Source organism: Apiospora hydei (assembly GCF_038363865.1).
Source record: "Apiospora hydei strain CBS 114990 chromosome Unknown utg000005l_segment0_segment0, whole genome shotgun sequence".
Taxonomy (NCBI): Eukaryota; Fungi; Ascomycota; class Sordariomycetes; order Amphisphaeriales; family Apiosporaceae; genus Apiospora; species Apiospora hydei.
In genome coordinates this window covers 1,219,094-1,239,744 of record NW_027117364.1, presented here as the reverse complement: position 1 = coordinate 1,239,744, position 20,651 = coordinate 1,219,094, and the positions used below count along the sequence as shown (strand labels likewise).

The 20,651-nt window shown below is 55.3% G+C and overlaps 7 protein-coding genes across 7 annotated transcripts; 3 read left to right on the top strand and 4 right to left on the bottom strand.

Annotated features, from left to right (window-relative positions):
* Positions 1-699: 699 nt before the first annotated feature.
* On the top strand, positions 700-2,755 carry PG997_005865 (Ca(2+)-dependent cysteine protease; the record flags this gene model as incomplete). Its single annotated transcript, XM_066810180.1, is given in 6 exon segments — positions 700-761; positions 1,000-1,124; positions 1,138-1,494; positions 1,557-1,995; positions 2,447-2,616; positions 2,730-2,755. 6 exon segments carry the CDS (start codon positions 700-702, stop codon positions 2,753-2,755), a joined length of 1,179 nt encoding a protein of 392 aa, XP_066669103.1.
* Positions 2,756-3,582: 827 nt separating this feature from the next.
* PG997_005864 (microtubule associated protein) lies at positions 3,583-7,743 on the bottom strand (the record flags this gene model as incomplete). Its single annotated transcript, XM_066810179.1, has 1 exon — positions 3,583-7,743. The coding sequence occupies one exon, from the start codon at positions 7,741-7,743 to the stop codon at positions 3,583-3,585; it is 4,161 nt and encodes a 1,386-aa protein (XP_066669102.1).
* A 1,098-nt stretch (positions 7,744-8,841) lies between these two features.
* PG997_005863 (uncharacterized protein) lies at positions 8,842-10,786 on the top strand (the record flags this gene model as incomplete). Its single annotated transcript, XM_066810178.1, has 2 exons — positions 8,842-10,538; positions 10,591-10,786. 2 exons carry the CDS (start codon positions 8,842-8,844, stop codon positions 10,784-10,786), a joined length of 1,893 nt encoding a protein of 630 aa, XP_066669101.1.
* A 1,203-nt stretch (positions 10,787-11,989) lies between these two features.
* Positions 11,990-12,778, bottom strand: PG997_005862 (N-O-diacetyl muramidase; the record flags this gene model as incomplete). The annotated part of the gene is made up of 1 exon (XM_066810177.1): positions 11,990-12,778. The coding sequence occupies one exon, from the start codon at positions 12,776-12,778 to the stop codon at positions 11,990-11,992; it is 789 nt and encodes a 262-aa protein (XP_066669100.1).
* A 1,307-nt stretch (positions 12,779-14,085) lies between these two features.
* On the bottom strand, positions 14,086-15,280 carry PG997_005861 (uncharacterized protein; the record flags this gene model as incomplete). Its single annotated transcript, XM_066810176.1, has 2 exons — positions 14,086-14,825; positions 14,899-15,280. 2 exons carry the CDS (start codon positions 15,278-15,280, stop codon positions 14,086-14,088), a joined length of 1,122 nt encoding a protein of 373 aa, XP_066669099.1.
* Positions 15,281-16,222: 942 nt separating this feature from the next.
* On the bottom strand, positions 16,223-16,639 carry PG997_005860 (uncharacterized protein; the record flags this gene model as incomplete). Its single annotated transcript, XM_066810175.1, has 1 exon — positions 16,223-16,639. The coding sequence occupies one exon, from the start codon at positions 16,637-16,639 to the stop codon at positions 16,223-16,225; it is 417 nt and encodes a 138-aa protein (XP_066669098.1).
* Positions 16,640-19,359: 2,720 nt separating this feature from the next.
* PG997_005859 (nucleolar essential protein 1) lies at positions 19,360-20,188 on the top strand (the record flags this gene model as incomplete). Its single annotated transcript, XM_066810174.1, has 2 exons — positions 19,360-19,647; positions 19,712-20,188. 2 exons carry the CDS (start codon positions 19,360-19,362, stop codon positions 20,186-20,188), a joined length of 765 nt encoding a protein of 254 aa, XP_066669097.1.
* Positions 20,189-20,651: the final 463 nt, after the last annotated feature.

The window sequence follows — 20,651 nt, the reverse complement described above, 5'->3', positions numbered from 1 at the left end:
AGATACATAGCTGCCTGAGCCTGCCTCTCCTGCCAGCCCCTGGTCCAAAAAAGCAAACGTGTGGCCCGGCTAACGTAGGTAGTCCGAACGTAGCAAGCGGTACCTATTGCCAGACCTGAAGTCCCTCTCCAACATCTGCATCCCTGTACGCTGTAAGTCTAGAAATTTGTTTCCCGTCTATCGTCCCCGTCCGGACGTTCGCATCGACGACGCGTATTGCTAGCGACTCTTTGGCTGCACCCTTGGCTCGTCACTTTGGTCCGGCTCTCGCTCTCGTTCTCTTTCTCTCTCTCTTTCTCCCTGCGCGGACCCTCGGGCAGAGAGACAAAAAGATCGTTGGCGACGCAAGCTTACCACATCCGGGTACGCGCGAGCGGTGCTAGCCCGCCTATTCCCTAACCATCCAACACCTATCCCAAACAATACATCCACCACCACCACCACAACGCGCTCTGCCTCCGGCCACGATACCTACAAGCTACTGATCCCATCGGCGCCTCCACACCTGCGACCTCTCACTCACTAACACAATCCTGCCTGTCTATAAGAACTTGTCCCTGGCGCAGCACCTCAACCAACTTCAACCGCCGCCCGAAGTCCCCGCTCACTCACTCGCTGAGTCGCCTCTTCGGCGTCTTGCCGGGGTATAGCCAGCCATCGCCAACTACCGCTTCATAACTCCCAGAGACGCTTCTTGTCATGTCCAACTACAACTACCCAGGCCAGAGCTACGGCGCTCCGCCGCCCCAACAGTACTACGCGTACGTGATGAAGGACCTGCGACGTCATGATTCATTCAACCCTATCTAGAGACCTCAAGCCCGACTAATGCGCTTGCAGTCCTGCTCATGGATACAATTACCCCCCGCAAGCTCCTCAATACGGCTACAGCCAAGGGCCTCCCCTCCACAGCCCTACGGTTACAGCCAGGTGAGCACGATCCCCGCGGGGCTTCTATGGCTGCTTGCTCTGTCACCATGGACTAACACGGGAACACAGGGCCCTCCTCAACCACAATACGGCGGCTATGGCCAACCACCGCCGCAGAGCCACTACGGCAGACCTCGTACGTCCTTCGCCATGGGCGACATCTTTCTGTGTAGGAGAGCTCTTGACGACTGACGGTGACCCATGTAGCATCGAACGCCTACCAAGCCCCGCCCCCGCCTCCTGCCGCTCCACAAAGCTTCGGCCATGGAGCTCCCCAGGGATATGCGTTCCAATATAGTAATTGCACAGGACGACGGAAAGCGCTGTTGATTGGTATCAATTACTTTGGCCAGCGCGGGCAGCTTCGCGGGTGCATCAACGATGTTAAGAACATGTCGGGCTACCTGGTCGAGCACTTCGGTTACAAACGCGAGGACATGGTTATCCTGACGGACGATCAGCAAAACCCCATGAGCCAGCCGACGAAACAGAACATTCTGCGGGCCATGCATTGGCTTGTCAAGGATGCGAGGCCTAACGACTCCCTCTTCTTCCACTACTCCGGTGAGTGCGGACCGCATATTTTACGTAGCATGAGCTGGGCTAATCGGACGTGATGCGTACAGGCCATGGCGGGCAGACCAAGGACTTGGACGGCGACGAAGCTGACGGCTATGACGAGGTCATCTACCCCGTGGACTTCCGATCGGTCGGCCACATCACCGACGATGAGATGCACAGAATCATGGTTCGACCCTTGCAACCTGGCGTGCGGTTAACTGCCATTTTCGACTCGTGCCATTCTGGCACTGCCCTTGACCTTCCTTATATTTACTCAACGCAGGGCGTACTCAAGGAACCGAATTTGGCCAAGGAGGCTGGTCAAGGTCTCCTGGGCGTCATCTCGTCCTACAGCCAGGGCGATATGGGCGGTGTCGCGAAGAACGTAATGAGTTTCTTCAAGAAGGCTACCAATGGTGACGATGCATACAACCGAACCATGGCCACCAAGACGTCTCCCGCGGATGTCGTCATGCTCTCAGGCAGCAAAGACGACCAAACCTCGTTCGTACACCCTCTCATTACCATCTCTTACTAGTATACCCCATTCATGCGACATTTTCATTGTTTTGTCAATGTACATATTTTAGAGGATTGCGGCAACGCTTTGGAGTACCCTGTGATGCACTGGGAGGACACGGGCTTGGTAGTTTGGGGTATATATTCACATGAGCACACAAGGCACGGCGTTGGCGCGCCGGCAAAAGCCGGGAACGGGTTGGAAAAGCGGTGTTTTTTGGGAGGTTTCGTCCACGTGTATATATAGTGAGATTTGGTGTTCCACGCCCTAAACCAAAGTACAGCCTACCATATGGCTGGGACTTTGCGTTTAGGGCGACGAGTCACGTTGGACCGCACCGGTGTTCTGTAGGCAGGGGGGACTGCTGTTGTTCTTTGACAAGCGCTTCACGTGGCATCCGGTACGTTTAGGCTTCTGCTAACACCACATTTCTAGGGCTGATGCTACCATTGCTTCGCAAGCTACCGGGGCCATGTCATGGGCATTTATCACAGCACTCAAGAAGAACCCCCAGCAGAGCTACGTACAGCTCCTCAACAGCATCCGCGACGAACTGGCAACGCGATACACACAGAAACCTCAACTTTCATGCAGCCACCCACTCGGTCAGTTTCACCACACATACTTGGCTTCCGGACCCTAGTCAATTCATAGGTTTGAAAAGGGGGGTTTAGAAGGAATGATGAATGCACATACTAACGTAGCAGTTTGTTATCAGACACGAATCTCCTTTTTGTCATGTAAAAATATAATGATCACGAGCGGTTTATTTTTGGGAAGGATACCCCAAAGAAAGAGCATGGCAGGCAGCGCACTCTACCCGAAAAAGGGACATATACGCTTTTTCTCGAACATACATGCGCGAGCAATATCACGTTTTCAGGGGGTGGCAAAATTTGGATCATGCTTCGGAGCCTTCCCCTATTCGTACATCGACGGAAGTGGGATGCATTGAACCGCGTAGGGGCATGGAGGACAACCTTGCTTCGATGGCGACCTGGAAATGGATTGGATTCGAGCGGCTCTTGGGTGGAAAAAGGTGCCGCAGACAACATATCCTGCACCAGAATGACCTGTATATTGGGCAGATCGGGGTTTCCTCTCTTTTCAAACGTTCACTTTGTTGGCCGTCCGCAAAAAGCCTGCCTTGAAAGATGCATCGGGGGATCTCGGGAGTTTGCTATAGATGGAGGATTGATGAAGGTACCATGGTAAATGCACATATGAATTAACGATATCCTTCATTCAAACAAGCCCCCTCCTAGCACTTCGTATCGCGATCGTGTGAGGTGAATGAACGAATCATGGACAAAACAGGGCAAGTCACGTATATAAAACACTATGGTATAATGGATAGAAAGCCCTTGTTTCGCAGTGCAAACAACAGTAACGTTATAGAATTACGCTGTATCCAGGCCTCATTCAATAAACCTCCCAAAAATGCTGAATACCGTCCTTCCTTATCCTACGTAACGCCATCCCAAAATTGGACTTGTTCTCATGACAGCTTTGCTCCCCCCTCCCGGTCCTCATTTCCTAGACCTCCAAATACTAAAACATGACTTAATTCATCAGGCGAATGCAAGCGGCTTCTCCCTCTGCTGCTGCTGTTGCTCCTTCCTCTCTCTGTCCAGCGCCTTGAGCAACTTCTTGCGTGTGTCCTCATGCTTACTCCACTGGCGCGCCCCGATGCGCATCCGGGCCACGGCGCGAATGGCCGAAGCAAACACGGCCAGGTTACGCTGGGCCCTTTCGGTAGCGGCGGCGGCCGCCGCATTCCGTTCATTCCTCCTCGAAGAAGAAGAAGACGTTATCGCTTTCCTCCCGTTCTTCTTGCTTGCCGCCGTCGACTCCTGAGACGACGACGACGAGGGCAGGCGGTGGGAAGCCAGCAGGGCCTCGGGGGAGTCGAGGCCGAGCTGGGTGTGGATGCGGGTAAGGACGCGGAGATCGGCCTTGTTGCAGGCCTCGGCGAGGCTGAGGCGGAGCTCGAGGTACTTTTTGGCGAAGGCGGCATCGGAGCGCAGGCGCGACTCGCGCTCCCAGCGGGCGTGCATGAACTGCATCTGCAGCGCGAGGCCGCGGATCTCCTTTTCGTGGCGGCGCGCGGCCTCGTCGGCGGCGCGGATCACGGCCTCGTGGTCGCGCTGGTCCACCACGTTGAGCACGCCGTCCTCGAACCGGATCGAGGCCCGGCCGGCGCGCGCGAGCTCCTTGGCACTGGCGTAGGCCGCCGACTCTTGCGAGTTGATGGATTGACGGAGATCTTCCTGCTGCTTGTGGTTGTTGTTGTTGGAAGAGGAAGGCGCCGTGTTGGCGGCGGCGGCGGCGGCAGATGCCACTTTGTCGGGGTTGGCACTGATCCAGCTCGCTGTCTCCTTGATGGCCTTTTGGAGACGGCCACAGTCGACACGCAGTTTGCGAGCGCTCTGTCGATGAGTGCTTGCCTCGCTACGTGCCATATCGAGCTTCTGCCGGAGCTTGTCCTGGGTGGATTTGTGCGATTTGATCAAGGAGGCTTGCTGCAGAACATCATGCTCCAGCGCGGCGACTTCGGCTTGCGATTTTTCGAGAAGACCGCGAAGCTCCTTGCGCTCATCAGAACCCATGGCCTGGTCCTGAGCAGCACTAGGCTTGCCGGGAGACTTGCGGGAGTGCTGCAACCTGTAGATCTCATGTTCGAGCCTCCGCACTTCCCTCTCCTGCTTGCCCCTGGCTTCTTCCGCTGCGAGCTGAGCATCGGCCAGAGACTGTTCGAGCGCCAGCTTCTCATCCTCGACCATATCGACTTGAGTCTGCAGGTCCTGAACGAGATCGCTGTACTTGTCTCCTTCCCGGTTTGCAGCGCGCTCGGCGTCTCGTAGTTTCTGGCGCATTTCGCTCAGCTGCAGTCGAATCTCGCCCGCCTCCTGCTTGCGCGCCGAAGCCGAGTATGATCCCATTTGCTGTTTCCGTATACTGCGTAGCTCTTCTTCGGCGGCTTCAGTCTCAGCAACCGCCTTGCTGTGTGATGTACGCAGGAGCTGCAGCTCGGAATCCAGCTTGGCCAGCTGATCCTCCAATGATTTCTTCTCACCGGCTGCTTTACTTATTTGATCTTTAGCCTCCGATAGTTGCCTCTCAAGACGAGAGAAAGCCTCGTTGGTCGGTCGACTGGCATCACGTGATGGCGATTTCATCGGCGTCTTTATGGGTGACTTCATGGGCGACTTCGTGGCCTGGGGACTGATGGCATTATTCCGAGCGGTGTTCAGTTGCTCACGCAGTTCTTCGCATTCTTCGTGTGCTTGTGCGAGTTCCTTGTTAGCTTCCTCAGCCTCTTCGTCCATGGCAGCCTGCAGGATCTCCAACTCGTCCTCGAGAGCTTCGATCTTGTCCGACTTGGTCTGCGCATCCAGCTGGCTTTGACGAAGTTCGTCGCGAACCGAGGAGACCTCATTGCGCATTTCGGTCAACATATGCTGCTTTGCCTCGAGATCTTGTCGTAATTCGTCAATCTGTCGGCTCAGCAGGGCCTGCTCGCTCTTGTGACGTTCGGTCTCGCTGTCCAACGCTTCTTGCAGCCTCGACTCCTTCCCCGACAACGAACCTTCGACCTCACGGAGCTTATCGATGGTTCGCTGAAGACCAGTTGCTCGTTCTTCTGCCTGTTCTCGTTCAGACTCGATCATGTTCTTCTCATTCTCCCATTTTTCGCTGTCGTTGTCGTAGAGATTATCTTTCTCGCGTATTTCAGCTTGTAGGTCCGATATTTCGTCGTTCAGGCGGTCAATGTCGGCCCTGTACTGGTCTCGCGTATCTTGCTCAATCCGCAGCGCGTGTGCCTTTTCTTGCTTGAGGTCATCTTGAAGCTGAGCAATTTGTTTCTCCAGGCGAGCAACATCCCGCTGAAGCGATGCCGACTCATCGCCCAAAGCGTCGTGGCGAAGTTGAAGGAGGCTCTTCTCGTCGGTCCGTAAACTTAGATCCTTGAGTGCTGTGTCTAGGCTGGTCGTCAGAGTCTGTCGCTCTGCCTCCCAAGCCTCCCTCTGCTGGATGAGTTCCTTCTCGTCTGCCCCATTTCCCTGGTTCTTCAGTGCTTCCTCTAGTTTGGCCGTCAGAGTCCGTCGTTCCGTCTCCCAGCTCTCTCTCTGTTGAAGAAGCTGCCGGGCTTTCGTCTTGACATCGTGGTGGTACTTCTCCTTATCGGCCGTCTGTTGCTCAAGGAACTCATATTTCTCCTGAGACTTGGCTAGTTCGTTCTGAAGTCGGGTGACCTTTTCCTCGAGCTGACGAGAAGAGCCCTTGGTGACCACCGACTTGTTGGACATGTCATCCCGCAGCTCTTCGAGGTTCTCTTCGGCGCGTCTCTTGTCGGCGACCGCTTCTTGTAGCTGCTCCTTGACTTCGTCGATGTGCTGTTCGAGTTGTCGTACGTTGGCCTCGAGGTCCTCGATAGTCTCTTTCGCCTCGTCCAGGCCATCATTCAACCGAAACTGCTGTTCTAATTCGGCGACGCGCTCTTCAGCTAACTTCCACTTCTGGACAGCGTCATCTAGCTCATTGCTGGACCTGGCGTTTTGTTCCAGCTCCACCACTCTTTGTTCTGCCGATTTTAGTTTTTGCCTGATCTCCTCCACCTCGCCATTGGAGCCAGCGTGCTCCTCAAGCTCAGCTATCCGCTGCTCGGCCGACTTCCACTTCTCTTCCGTCTCGTCCAGTTGGCCTTGGATGACTTCCAGCTCTTCCTCGCGCTCCCCGACCTCGCGTTCCCTCTGACGCAGGTTGGCCTGAAGATCGCCAATGTCGTCGTGGAGTTGCTCGATTTTATCCCCATCCCGGTTTCCGTCGTCTAATCGGCGATGTAGCTCTTCAATTTCGGCGTCCTTCTCGTCCAATTCCCTCCGTAGCTTCTCGGCTTCGCGCCTCATCCCTTCGTCGGCGTACTTCTTCTTTGCGCGCTCTTGGACTTCTAGGATCTGTTTTGAGTATGTTTCGAGGTCGGCCTCGGCATTTGCGAGTTGCTTCTTGTACTTTTGCAGGTCTCTTTGCATCGTGAATTTGTCGACCTTCAATTCTGTGTTCTCTTTCAGGGCGGCCTCGCCGAAGCCGGGGCCTGCTTTTCGCAAGGCCTCCTCGAGGAAGTGGATCTTCAACTTCAGGCCAAAATTCTCCTTCTCGATTCTATCGATGACATTTTCCTGCTCTCTTAGAGAAAGTTGGTTGCCGTCGTGAAGTGGGCCCTTGTCGCCTCCCCGCCTGGGCAGCACCACCAACGGTGTCGAGGCGTCACTGGTGTTATCGGTCTCGGGCATTGGTGTCGCCTCGACATAGGAGTGTCTCGACGGGCCATAGAGGGAGGACTCGACAGGAATGTTAGTCATGTCGCCGTCCTCTTCGATTTTGCGCAGGGCGGGTGTGGCAAGGCCATTCTGGTTTTCTTTGCCGCCGTAGCTGCGACGCGCGCTATTGCGTGTCGCGGACTTCAGCATTGGAGTGAATTCGGCACCGCCAATGCCGGCGGGCAGGTTGCGTTTGTTGCCGAGCGGCGCACGTGAGCCGCGCGGCGTCCGAAGCGAGGCGGCGCCGGACCGGCCATTGCGCATTTGCTGGAAGAGGTTGTTTTTGTCGGGGGGCGATTGAAAGGAAGGCTCCTGGGTCATGTCGAAGTCGGGCTGGCGGCTGAGATAGGTGGCATCACCGACATTGGTGCGCGGCGTGTCGAGGCCGCCACCATAGTTGCCGTGAACCATGGCGTGTGGGTGTGGGTGGGTATCGCGAAGGAATCGGGTTGTTGTTTACTTCATTAGTGCATCGGAGTCGTCAGGCCGAGGGATGGAAGGATGGAGAAGGCCGGAGAGGAGTGCCTGTGTCGCAGGACAGGAGAAATTGGCGAGAATATAAAAGCAAATGCAGTGCAGTCGAAACCCAGATGCTGGCAAAAATGCGTGATGTTTACTGTAAGCCGGGTTGGGCGTGAAGTGGGGAGAATTGAGCGCGATGGCAGGCCCGGCAATAGAGAAAGTCGCGTATAGCGAGGAGAGCACAGGGCGCCGCTGATTGGCTGGGGCCGCTGATGTAAACAGAGGGAGTCAGGGTCGGACTGGCCCTCTTTTTTCGGGGCGCTGCAGCAGCTTTTTTTTTTTTTTGGCTGAATCAGAGGCAGGCGGGCGCCAGTGGCGGGCAGGCAAGCTTAAGCTTTTAGCAGTGGGTGGGTGCATGTAGGTTGACATCAACCCGCCCGGACTCTGCACGCTGCACACTGCACTCTGATGAACTCATGACATGACATGCTTTTTTGCTGGCTCCCGGCTCTTGCTTCCTCAACACACGAAACGTGAGCGGGCATAGCGCAGGATATTGCTCGTCGCCGGCCCAACCCCGAATGACATGGATGCATCATGTTCTCACATTAGGTCGCATGCCATGACAATGTCCCGTCCATTACGTCGCGTAGTGTAGCAGGTACTGCGGCTACAGCTACCTACCTTCTTAACATATCATACCGCACGCCCACCACCACACACGATTGCCGTACTTACTTATCTGCATGTCTACTTACTTACATGCCCTTTTCGCAAAGCATCTCGCACTTGCACCTCGGCCAAATTTCCTCCGTCGCATTCACGCCTTTTTGCCGTCGCATCATTGCAGACTCTCTATGCGCCCAGAGGCGACTGGCTATCGGACAAGCTTTCATTAAAAAGACCGTCCAGACCCCATTCGTCTCTTACCTCGCAACTTGAACTTGCCCCCATGGCCGTCCACCATCCCCAGCTCCTTTCAATCCGTCCAGCATCCCGATTTCACTGCTTTCGCATAAGCCGGTCGACCCTGACCCCCGCCTTGCAATGGCCTCCTTTGACGCTCTCCCCGACGAGCTCATAACCCAGATCCTGCACTACACCTCCCCGGAAGAGACGCTTCTGCAGATCTCCCCCGTTTCGAAACGGTTCGCCTGTGTCGCGCAAACGCCCCTGCTCTGGAGATACTACTGTGACACCACCTTCAAGTACTGGCAAGCCGACCACGCTTTCCACGCTAAACGGCGCAACAAGCGCCTTCAGATTGACTGGAGGGGCCTCTGCACCCTGCGCCTGATCCGGAACCGCAAGATTTCCCGACTCCTCGACGGCATTGTCGCAACCCGCCTCGAAAGACTCCAGAGGATCGAAGAGATCTGCCAGTATGGTTACGACGCCAAGGACTACCTGCTGTCGCAATGCAACATTGACGACGACGCCCCAGACGTACTCGCCCGCCGCTACTACGCTTGCACAGTCCTCGACAGCATCCACCGGGGCCTGGCGATCGCAGAATGGGCAAAATACCAGAAGCATGCAGCCCGGCACGCGGGCCGGGACGCCCGGCCGAGCGACAAGATCAATTGCGGTATGAGACTTGAACGTGCTCTAGGCGCTTTTGACATGTTCGTCCTCCACGACAACGACGGCGATCTGGACGAGATATCCGTGATCCTGGACCAGCTGGCTTCGCGCTTCCGGCGTGAGACGCCCGACGTGGACGACATGACCATCCGCGAAAAGAGCATGGCCTTGAGTAGATGGTTACACGCAAGTAACCTAACCGCTGCCCAAGGGGACGAGGGCGTGGCCAAGTACCTGCGCACTTGTCTTATCGGCAGGGCTCTACAGGACAACCGGCATCCCTCCATGCCAATCATTTCGGCTGCCATTTTCTCGTCCATTGCCGAAAGGCTGAATGTGGAAGCATACTGCTGCTTACTCCCTACCCAGGTCTACATCGTTGTACTGTCGCCGCAGGGCGTGTCGCTGGATGGCCGCCCCATACCCGAAGAGGAGGAGCAGCAGCAGAAGATGTTCATTGACGCCTACGGTTCCGACGGCGAGGTTTCGGTCGATGCCCTTCGCGTTTTCCTAAATCGCCTGGGCGCACATTCGGGACACGACAATCTTTTGAGGCCCACTAGCACCGACTTGATAGTGATGCGAACGGCACAGAACATCCGGTCATCATTTACGAGTTTCAGGACCCTGGAGCGGCCAGTTGCCGACCTGGTGCCGCTGATCGAGCTGCGTCACGGGGACTGGGCTCGGAACCTCCAGCCGGCGTTGTACAGTATGATTTGGGCAAGTATTATGATGGTGCCTGTGTTGCCAGACAACGAGGACATGCGCCGGGATTGGCAGCAGGATGTAAGAGACCTGCTGCAGTACTTCTACGAGTACTTTCCCGAGGATTCCTGGCTGGTTGAGAAGTACGTATGTCCGATGTACGATACTTTCGCAGCACCGGGCCGCAGACAGAACAACTGGGAGCTTCCCTCGAGAAGGGTCCGGGATCAGATAAGGGAGATCCGACGCGTTGATTCGACGGAAAAGGCGCCGTGGAAGAGAAGCACGCTCGACAACCCTGGCAAAGTCAAATATCGAATCGGCCAGGTCTTCAAGCACAAGCGTTACGACTATCACGGCATCATTATTGGCTGGACAGTAAACGGGGCTGGTTTTGACGACAGTTCATCTCGCGTCGAGTCCCGGGTTGCGCAGCCATTTTACCGTTGCATGTACGTCGGAGGGAATCTTCTGTGCGCTTGGTTATCACTGACATGCTCTTAGGGTTTGTACGGATGGGTCGGACCATCATGTCATTGCGGAGGACAACATGGAGGTCCTGGATCTGAAAGGAGGGGTCCAGGGGCTGCCCCGTGAAATCAGAGACCTGGTTCCAATGGCCGGCAAATTCTTCAAGAGATGGGACAGCGAAAGCGGCATTTTCGTGAGCAACCTGAGAGAGATGTTCCCTGAGGACTGAAAGACGTAGTCTCGGTTAACGAACGTTGCACCCAATTGCCCCCACTACCCGTGACCGTCACTTACATACGACATGTGTGCTTGGCCAGTTTTCTGTGGGACTCGCAACCGACACACAGCATACACCGAAGTGAGTGTATGTATTCCAACAACAAAATTCAAAATCTCCGCTCTGAACAGCTGGCCGCCAACATCCACACACTTTACTATTGACAAGAGATACACAAACAGTTTCCGCAGTCGCTCTCTTGCACTGTCCTGCCCAGCGAACCCATCCGGCCGAAATACAAGGCCTCCATCCATCTAATTTCTAATTCACCACAAAGACATCTCCCCTCTCTTGGATCTTCTTTTCGTCGAGCAGAGCCGGCTGTGTCGGCCCCCGGTTATCGAGATTGCCCAATTTGCTCTGCATGGCTCTGCATGGCTCTGCATGGCTCTGCACTGCTCTCAAGGCTTCCGAGAAGAAAGGTTCTGACAAGAAGCTCGCCTCCAAAGCTCCCGATCATGATACTGCTGAAAATGCTGACCAGAAGCCCGCCTCCAATTCCCGGAGAAGATGGTGGCAATATAAAAATAAAATGGGGAAAAAAGTACTCGACTGTTCTCCTCGGCTGGTCCTTTCATTGAACACTGTAAAACAGAGTCTTCATTCTGGTCGTTGCCCTGGAAGCAGCTACGTTGAGACAAACATGTAATTATACGATGTATATCGCTAATATCCCGGGGGTTGTAATACGTTGTAATTAATAGAATTGACCATATTATTCTTGCGCAAACTGACATATGCCACGTAGCTATGTATAATTCAAGGATGAACTCGACCGCTGAATTTGGGTACAATGTGGTACACCAGTTCCGGAAGGTACGCCAATTCCGGAAGGATCGGATACCAACAACTTGTCACGGGTTTTGGCCCTTGGGCAGCCGATACTAGAGTGGCATTGAACAGGTATATTTGTTGACGTCTTGTATCGACCTCTAAGACGGAGGTCTTGCTGGGTTTGTGCGCCAGTTCGCATGATGGATGGTATGGACTTTCTGTGGCCACTCACTCAGGTTCTAGGTCACCCAGCTCTGCTTTCCCCTAGAAACCACAAAATGATTGACACGTCGTACGGCAATACTCACACGGACACGGCCGGTTCGACCACGCTTCCCCAGAAAACTAGGACGATTTCCAATACGGCTCCCGTCCGGGCTCTTAGCCAGAGGCGAGCTTCTTGAGGCCTGCTTCATCCCCGTTGAACTTGTCGCCGTCGCCACCGTATGCGTACTTGTCCGTGTATTGCCAGATGGTCTGGTAGGGCCAGCCGCCGGGGATGGTGCCGATGCTGCTGGCGTACCGGGCCAGGACCAGCGGGTTGGTTTTGGCGAACTCCTGGGTGCTGTTGGTGCAGGCCATCCACCACGACGGATTCGTGTAGATCATCGGGTACCGCCCCGTCCGGTCGTGGTACGTGTTGCTGAAGTCGCGGATCCACGCCACCATGGCGCTCGCCGACAGCCCGTAGCACTGCGACGATCCGGCCTCGAGGTCCAGCATCCCCGGCAGCGTCCGGCCGTCCTTGGTCCAGCCGCCGCCGTGGGCCAGGAAGAACGTCGCCTGCGCCGACCCGCTGCCGCTGTTGGGGCGCGCGAAGTGGTACGCGCCGCGGATCAGGCCGGCGCTGGTCGCGCCCGTCCAGTGCTCGGAGAACTTGGGGTCCGTGTACGTCGTGCCCTCTGTGGCCTTGTTGTGCGCGATGGATGTGTCAGCATGGATGTGTCGGTAGGAAAGGGGTTTCAGGGTGTATGTTCTTCTGGGAGGAAAGGGGGAGAGGAGAGGAACTGGGTTTGGCTGCACCTTGATGATAACGAATCGAGCCCCGGCAGAGTAGGTGCTCTGGAAGTTCACGTTCGGCTGGTAGTGCGAGATATCGAAGCCTTGAACTTCGGCCTGGGCCGTGCCCATTAGAGCAGTGAGCGTGAGGAGCGCGGTTCTGTAAAGCATGATGACAATGGCGAGGGATCTTGCGAATGCGTATGTAAACTATACTTGAATGTATTATCTCGGCACTGTGATCTGAGTAGTGTTGATCTGTTGAAATCAGTGGCCGACCTCCATTCAATCTTGCCGAAGGCATTCCCCTTTTATAGATGAGGTTCCTTCCACCATCACTTACTGAATCTCAGCAAGCTGGTCGTCAGCCTTTCAGCTCAAGTGGCTTTTCCTAACCAGTCCACCGATCCAAGGCTGAATTCCATCATGGAGAGACATAGAGCTGAACAGAAGGCGCCCAGGGATGTTGATCATCGTCTTTCGGCGTGACTAGTTGTCTAATCCAGCTCTCAGCCGCAACGCCACTGGATGTTCGCTGTACTCCACGGGCGAACTGCAAGGCAGCGTCAAGGCAGCGTCAAGGCAGCGGCCAGCGTTTTCATGTATGCATGAGTATAGTAAGATAAGTCACTCAAGTATGCAGGATGGCCAGTTCGTTCTCCAAGATCGTCAAAACCGCCATTTCTGAGGAACGAGGATCAATGCCTGTTGTAAACCCATGATGTATTGTAGAACATTGCCCATATGTGGTGGGCGGAAGGGCGCCCGTAGCGACCCCAGGGCGGGACGCCAAGCGATTTGGCCACCAAAACCGGAAGCTGGAAGGCCAAGCACAAGCGACGGGATTCTGTCAGGTCGTCGGATCGCCAAGAGATCTTGGTCTGAACGTCACACCGGACGAGAGGGCCATGGCAGAAGGCATGACAAAGGCATAATTTGATTTTGCAGCGCGGCCGGAACGCTACTCCGGACCATATCCCGAGTGACGTTAGCAGCGTCACAGGGACATCCACGGATGCAGATCGTCCGTGCCCAGGTCAGGGGGCTGTGGGTTTCGTGAGACATCTCAGCCGCTGCCCCCTCTTGGCATCTCTCCTTGCCTTGGAGGCTGGGCGCATTGCAATGGCAAGAGACACAGTTATGGCATTTTTTATGATTTTTTCGTGGTAGTAGTAGTGTTAGAATATAGAGCGACTTTTCTCTGGAAAGCCTAATACCATACAGAAGAGCTGTGGCTAATCGACCGGTCGTGTATTACCCCCCAACATTTCGAACCCAGACCCCTTCCTAGAGTCTGTCATGAACCCATCTATCGTAATCGCAAAGAAAGAAAAACTAGGTGTACAACTGTGATGCTCGGTGCTTCTGGTGATCAGCGCCGTGTTCTACACGCATCCCTTTGCCCCCTTCGAGCATGTATTTGTAGAACCAGGCAACCACGTGTCGTAACAGCCCGAGCCACCTCACGATTTCAAACTCTAAGCGACCCAATCGCGGCGGCTGAATCGAAGTCCTCGGCGCTGGACGGTTTCCTGGCCGTTTCGTTGACCAAGGCCGCGGGAGAATCGAGTGTTAGCGCCTCGCTTCTGGTTCTGGTTGTTGTTGTTGTTGTTGTTGTTGTTGTTGTTGCCGTTGTTGTTGTTGTTACCGTCGCCATTGTTGTCGCCGTTGTCGCCGTTGTTGTTGTTGTTGCCGTTGTTGTTGTTGTTGTTGTTGTTGTTGTTGTTGCCGTCGCCATTGTTCTGGTTGTCGCCACCATCGGAGGAAACAGTGAAGCGAATGCAATCGTCCTGAGCTCCACGCTGGGCAATGGGCATGATGACGGGTTGATGGTTGGAGGCCGAAGTAATGGTGCAGACTCGGAAGTTGCCTTCGGGAAGACCGCCGTCGACAGTGGCAGTAAGGAGACCATTGCCATTGCCTGCGTCGTTGATGCCCTTGAAGAAGACGAACTGGGTGGGATCCAGGGTCTGCTCGGGGTTCTGGGTGTTGCCGAGATCTTGAACAGTGACGTGGGTGTGGCCAACAACCAGACCGCCCTCCAAGTCCTGGGGTGCAGAGTAGTAGGTCGTCTGAGCGTTGGTGAAGGAGCCCGCCACAAGGTTCTTGACCAGAACATTGATATCAAAGCTGGTGTTCGGCGCAACGACGTCATTGTTGGCCGGGTTCTGGACGAGCGCCGAGATCATCTGGCCCTTAGACGGGATTTTTCCCATGGCTGTTACGGGGGAGGAGTCAGTAAACAAAATCATGACGGAATGGTATGTCGGTATATAGATCTGATTACGTACGGATGCCGTTGCAAGAACCACCCTCTTGCTGCTGGCCGTTGGTGAGTTGCTGGCCAGAGCAAAAGTTGATGAAGTTGTTGTCCGAGGTGGCCGAAGGGGCGCCGTCACTGCCATCCTCGGTGCCATCAAGCTGAGATGCGGTCTGGACAGCAGCTTCATCCAGTGTCAGTGTCGCGTCTTGGTTGCCAGTGTTGTCTCCGCCATTGTTGTTGTTGTTATTGCCGTTGTTGTTGTTCTGGCCATTATTGTTGTTGTTGTTCTGACCGTTGTTGTTGCCATTGTTCTGATTGTTGTTGCCATTGTTCTGACCATTGTTGTTGTTCTGGGCCGCGGCGAGGCCGACGAGGGCAAAAGCCCACAGCATCTGAGATTTGGCAACCATCTTGTCTTGGGTATATGATCCGATGAGGGGTACTCCTTAGAATAAGCACGCAGCGGGATTTGCAATATTAGAACGATATAGCTAGTAACGAAGGTAAAAGATAAAAACACACGGTCAACGTGATGTCCTTGACTGGCAAGTGAGAAGGAAAAGGAGAGTAAGGGGTATAATTAAAAGAGTGAACCAGTCATGCACATGGGAGCGTTGAGAGACTGGCAGTACGGTCTGGGGAGGGCGGGAGTTGGGCCATTTTGTACAAGAGTTCGGCTGAGTGCTGCCGCTCGGTTTCCAAGAGCCACAAAACAAATGGCTTCGCCATGCCTGTCGCTTGTCTGAGATCTCATACCCGTTCATGGGAAGAAGGTATGCCGTGGAAATCGGCAGCGTGGTGAAACGAAGACTCATCTCAAATCAGGCTCACGCGAGTCGTCGCAGCTCCGACGGGGTGTACACAGACTGGCGAGCGGATCGCGGACCCATGGGCAGAGACTATATGTGACCCATAAGGCCCCTCTTGCAGCGACGATCGAGACCTTCGTCCTGTGGTGAGCCGCCCGGAGAAGGGGCACCAGGGCACCCGCTCGGGACACGCGATGGACCAAGCTTGGCAGGTTGCGACCCATTGAATAAAGGTAAGGTTAGACTTTAGCATCTCCAGGGCTTTGACAGATGGGCGTCGTCCGATGTCCAGATGCCGGAGGGGGTGGAGACATGGGGAAGCTTGTCTGGAGTAGCGCGTAGCAAGGTCCCGGGGCGGGCGAGGGCTGAGGTGGGTGGAAACCGTCCGTGTCAGAGATTCTGTGGGATGGAACAGATCGAGGACGGACAAGATGCAACCGCCGGCCTCACGCGACACCAATGACGTCCAAACCAGATCAGGCCGTCGGGGATCATCGTGGCCACTGGACGGTTGGAACATGGCAAACAGGGTTGATCTCAAATTCAAATTCGACCCTTCTTGACCCACACCAGATCTGCTACTCTGGTGCACTGTTGGCCGTGCATACTCAAGCAGCAGAGAGCGTTGCACCGCCATTTCCCGCACAGACGGAGGCTCTCAACTTTGGACCGGATGGCTGGCTCTGGGGATTTTCTATGCCATCGCAACTGCTGTCGGGGGTTGACGGCTTCGGTGCGGACGAGGGCCTTGCCAGAGCATGCCACCCCGAGGCCGCACGAAGGCCACCTATCGGCAAGGAACTTGGGATGGCGGAGAGATGATTGTGATGAAAATGAGTCGGAAGCATCGCTTTCGGCGTCGGGACAGGGGTCGGAAACAAGCTTAAATCGGCTGGTCAATGGGGCCAAGGGTCTCTTGTAACAGAGCCGTTGAACGTCGGGTGTGATGGAATCGAGCATGGCCAGTGGGCTCACGGCCGACTAAAAAGAGAAATCCCCAGGTAACTCAAAAACATCAGACGAAGTAACCTTAAATGATCGGCTGCCTAGTGTTTCCGAGTTCCAAGGTCGCAAGGGGCCGTGGACGTGCAGGTGTACCTTGCCTCTGCCAATGCCTGGCGCTTGGCAGCTTCCAGCATCCGATCGCCACGCGGTCCGATCAGTCAATATAGCCCCTCTTCATGCACTGAGGCAGACTGAACAAGATCGACTGCAGAGGAAACATGCGTTGGCAATACGCTTCAAACCGATCCCGACGACGGAGCTGCTGCACATCGCACTCTGCCTGTGAGATCCCGCGCCCTCAAACGTAACATCACCAGCTCGACACGTTTGTGCACACATCACCGCGGCGAAGACAAGAGCTCGCGCCGATCTTCATGGTATCCGGTTTGCCCAGTGGGTTTCCTTCCGGATGGCGCAGCCTCGGTAGCGGGTAGGAGAGCCGTATACGTATGGCCCGATTGGTAGCACCTCGATAGGGCTGATGCCTTTCTACCGCCCATGTATGTAGATTCTGTGTAGCCTGGCTTAAGCCGGCCGTATACACGCAGGAGACAGGGTGTATCAACAGCTGTGCCCTGAACCAGCCTGACCAACTTTCTTGAGCAACCTGAACTCTTGCGCCCAAACACGTTCAAGCACTATGCCGAAGGGGAAGCACCATGAGTAGACATCATCAAGACTGAAATAGCTACGCCAAACCGCCTCCCCAGCCGTGGTCATGTGATGCATGCGCATCCCATGGCCACATGATTATTGCTTCTTCCCCGGAAGTCTTGGCGACGGTACTGCAAAGCGGTGATTCCAAGTAGCCGTGGGAGCAATCCTATCTTTAGAGAAAGTTCCGTGACAGTTCTTGGCTCTGGGAAACCTGCGACCTACGAAGACATCGTGACCATGGTTCCGCCCCATTGGTACGGTGGGCGTGAACTTTGTTCGTCCTCATCCAGAACTATATCAGATCGGCATACCTTAAACATTGTTTAGCTGTTTTGTTTTTTCCAAGGCTTGGGCGTACGCACTGCCTCGTCTCAGGCGGAAGGCGTCTTTGCCGTACCCAAGGAAGGCCGAAGAGGGGTCCGTCAAGTCAATAGCATCCAGCTCCAGCGCAGCATGATTGGCCGTCCGCCGGGAGCGAGAGAGCATGGAGACTAGAGCCCAAACGGCCGTCGGTTCTACTTGATGACCGGTCTACGTGGGCCAAGCGAAACCACGACGGACGAGCAAATCGACTTGTTGGTAAGTGGCTGGCCGGGCAGCGTTCCAGTTCGCTCTTCTGCCGAAGTCAGGTCATGCAGGTCATCGCGGCGTTGTCCGACCTGGTCTTGGATGGCGTGGCATTTTCCATGGCGCGCAAGGGATGCCCTGGGGGAAACACGGTGAGAGGGAAACGGCAGGTGAGACGGCGGGCGACGCCGCGTGCTGCGTTCAGGAAGCTTCCATGCGGCTTGCTGAGGTGAGAATGGTTCCCAACCTGCAGTTGCTCCTAGTCTGCCAGCGGCAGGTGCACTTGGACGAACAGGCCGGCGCGTCTGCGCCAGGCGGATACGGATAAGAAAACGAAGAGGAAAGCGGGAGACCGGCACAAACCACCGACGTGAGGAGTGGGCAAGCGGCCCAGAAGCCAGAAGTACAGCACAAGGAGAGAAGAAGATGCGTGTGTTGTAGTAGATAGTTGGCCGCTCCCCGTGTCGATGCGAAGTGGCCGGAGACGGATGGTGGATGACGACGGGCCTGGCTGCTAAAAAGTCGCCGGCGCTAAAGGCAGGGAAAGAGTCGCGTTGCGTATGTAGCCGAACGTGGGAACCTTTTGCATAGTCCGATGGGCCCTGGCTTCTGGCCTGACTTTTTGGAGGAGTCGTGCGTCCCGACTGGAAGTCTCTGCTACCCTTTCCCACTTATCGCAAACTTTCTTCGACAGTACGCTTTTTTTTATCTCCCTCTCCCGGCTCTCGTCAAATTGTAGTCTACCAATCTACCTCTGCTCTGATCTTCGCCCGATAAAACCTACCGTGCCTGCTCCCATCTCCCTCCTCCCAGATTCCCCGTTACTTGTCAATTGATACCCATGATCCCAAGGAATAGCTCGTCACCGCACAGAGCTGTTTGACATCAACCGTCCAAGCGTTCCGATTCATCAATCGATTGCTCCAAGCCCCGCATTTTCTGTCTCTTTGTCCCTCGCCGATTGCGATTACAACTCCAAAGCATCATCATGTCGTCTCCCGAGCAGCGCAAGCGACCTCGTAAGTAACACAACTATAACTCGTTCACTGCGATCGATCGATCGGTTGGTTGAACGAAATCGCCATCTTGATCTACATGTATTCTTGCATTTCTCACAATGTGTTCCTGCGCTTCGTGCTGGCGAGTCAAGGCAGGCCTGGGGCGCAAAAACTGCTAGGTTATCTTCTGGCCTAATTTTGCTCTCTCTGCTACCTGGGTGGCTTCGGGCACGTAGTGCAAGGGATTGGGGCCGCGAAAATTTCCCTTCTCTCTCAACCCCTCCATTCCCGCGAAATTCTTCAAGCATTCAATGCGTTTGCCCGGATCCACTGGGCGAGAGTGAACCTCGTGCAAAAATTGTCCTTCTCAAGATACTTGCAGCCGTACCGTCGTCTTCGCACCACGTCGAGAAGACTTTCTCTCCAATCCACCGGAAATCTGCAGCTGACACCATGGCCCAAACCGCAGGCACGCAATCCCTCCCTCCTCCGGCGCTGCCTCAACTGGTGGCGGAGCAGCACACGCCCATCCCGCTGAATGACAAGAACTCGCAAAGGCTCATCGTCGTCCTCTCCAATGCCAGCCTCGAAACCTACAAGGCCGCGCACGGTGGCGGTGGCGGTCGCATGGGCATGCAACGCGACGAGAAGTACTCGCTGCTCAACAGCGACGAACACATTGGCGTCATGCGCAAGATGAATCGGGACATAAGCGATGCGCGTCCTGACATTACACACCAGGTTGGACCAACCGTCCTCCGATCTAGTCGGGCATTCAACATGCTGACTGTGCTAACTTGACTAGTGTCTCTTGACTCTGCTCGACTCGCCCATCAACAAGGCCGGCAAGTTGCAGATCTACATCCACACCGCCAAGGGCGTCCTCATCGAGGTATCGCCCACCGTCAGAATCCCGCGTACCTTCAAGCGCTTCGCCGGTCTCATGGTCCAGCTCCTCCACCGCCTCTCCATCCGTTCTACGACCTCCCAGGAGAAGCTGCTGCGGGTCATCCAGAACCCCATTACCGACCATCTGCCTCCGGACTGCCGCAAGGTCACCCTGAGTTTCGACGCGCCTCTGGTGCGGGTTCGCGACTGGGTGGAGGGCGTAGGTTCTAAGCAGAGCATTTGCGTCTTCGTCGGAGCCATGGCCAAGGGCGCCGACACGTTCGCCGACCAATTTGTCGATGAAAAGATCTCCATCAGCAACTTCAGTCTTTCGGCCAGCGTCGCTTGCAGCAAGTTTTGCCACGCGGCCGAGGACTCGTGGGACGTTCTCTAGTGGTCCTCGCCGACGTCGCGAGGCCCGCGCCTGCCCGGAAGAAGCAAAGACGGGACGCAACAAGGGATGCGACAGGTAGGAGATACGAGTGGCGTCGACTTGCAACGGCCGTTATACAACATCTCGGCGCTGCTGCAAGCGATTGCCCAAGCTTGCTTGGGTCTTAGGTTCTTGTTCGGTCTCTGTTTTCGCAACAAAAACATAAGGCGTTCAACATGGGATCCAAGGCGTTTCGTCGTCTTTGTTGGGCCACTTCAACTTGGCCCACGCGTTTCTTTTTTCGTGTCCTGGCAATTTCTTCCTGTCTCGCACTACTTGTACAAATACTAACCACAGGTCGGACGTGGGCTTACGTGGTGGCGTGGCTATGCGCGCTAACTCTCCTTGCCTATGCCATTTATATCAATGCTCCGAGGACTGCGTTTTATGCCCGCCATATAGGCTGCTTGGCCCCGAGCGATAT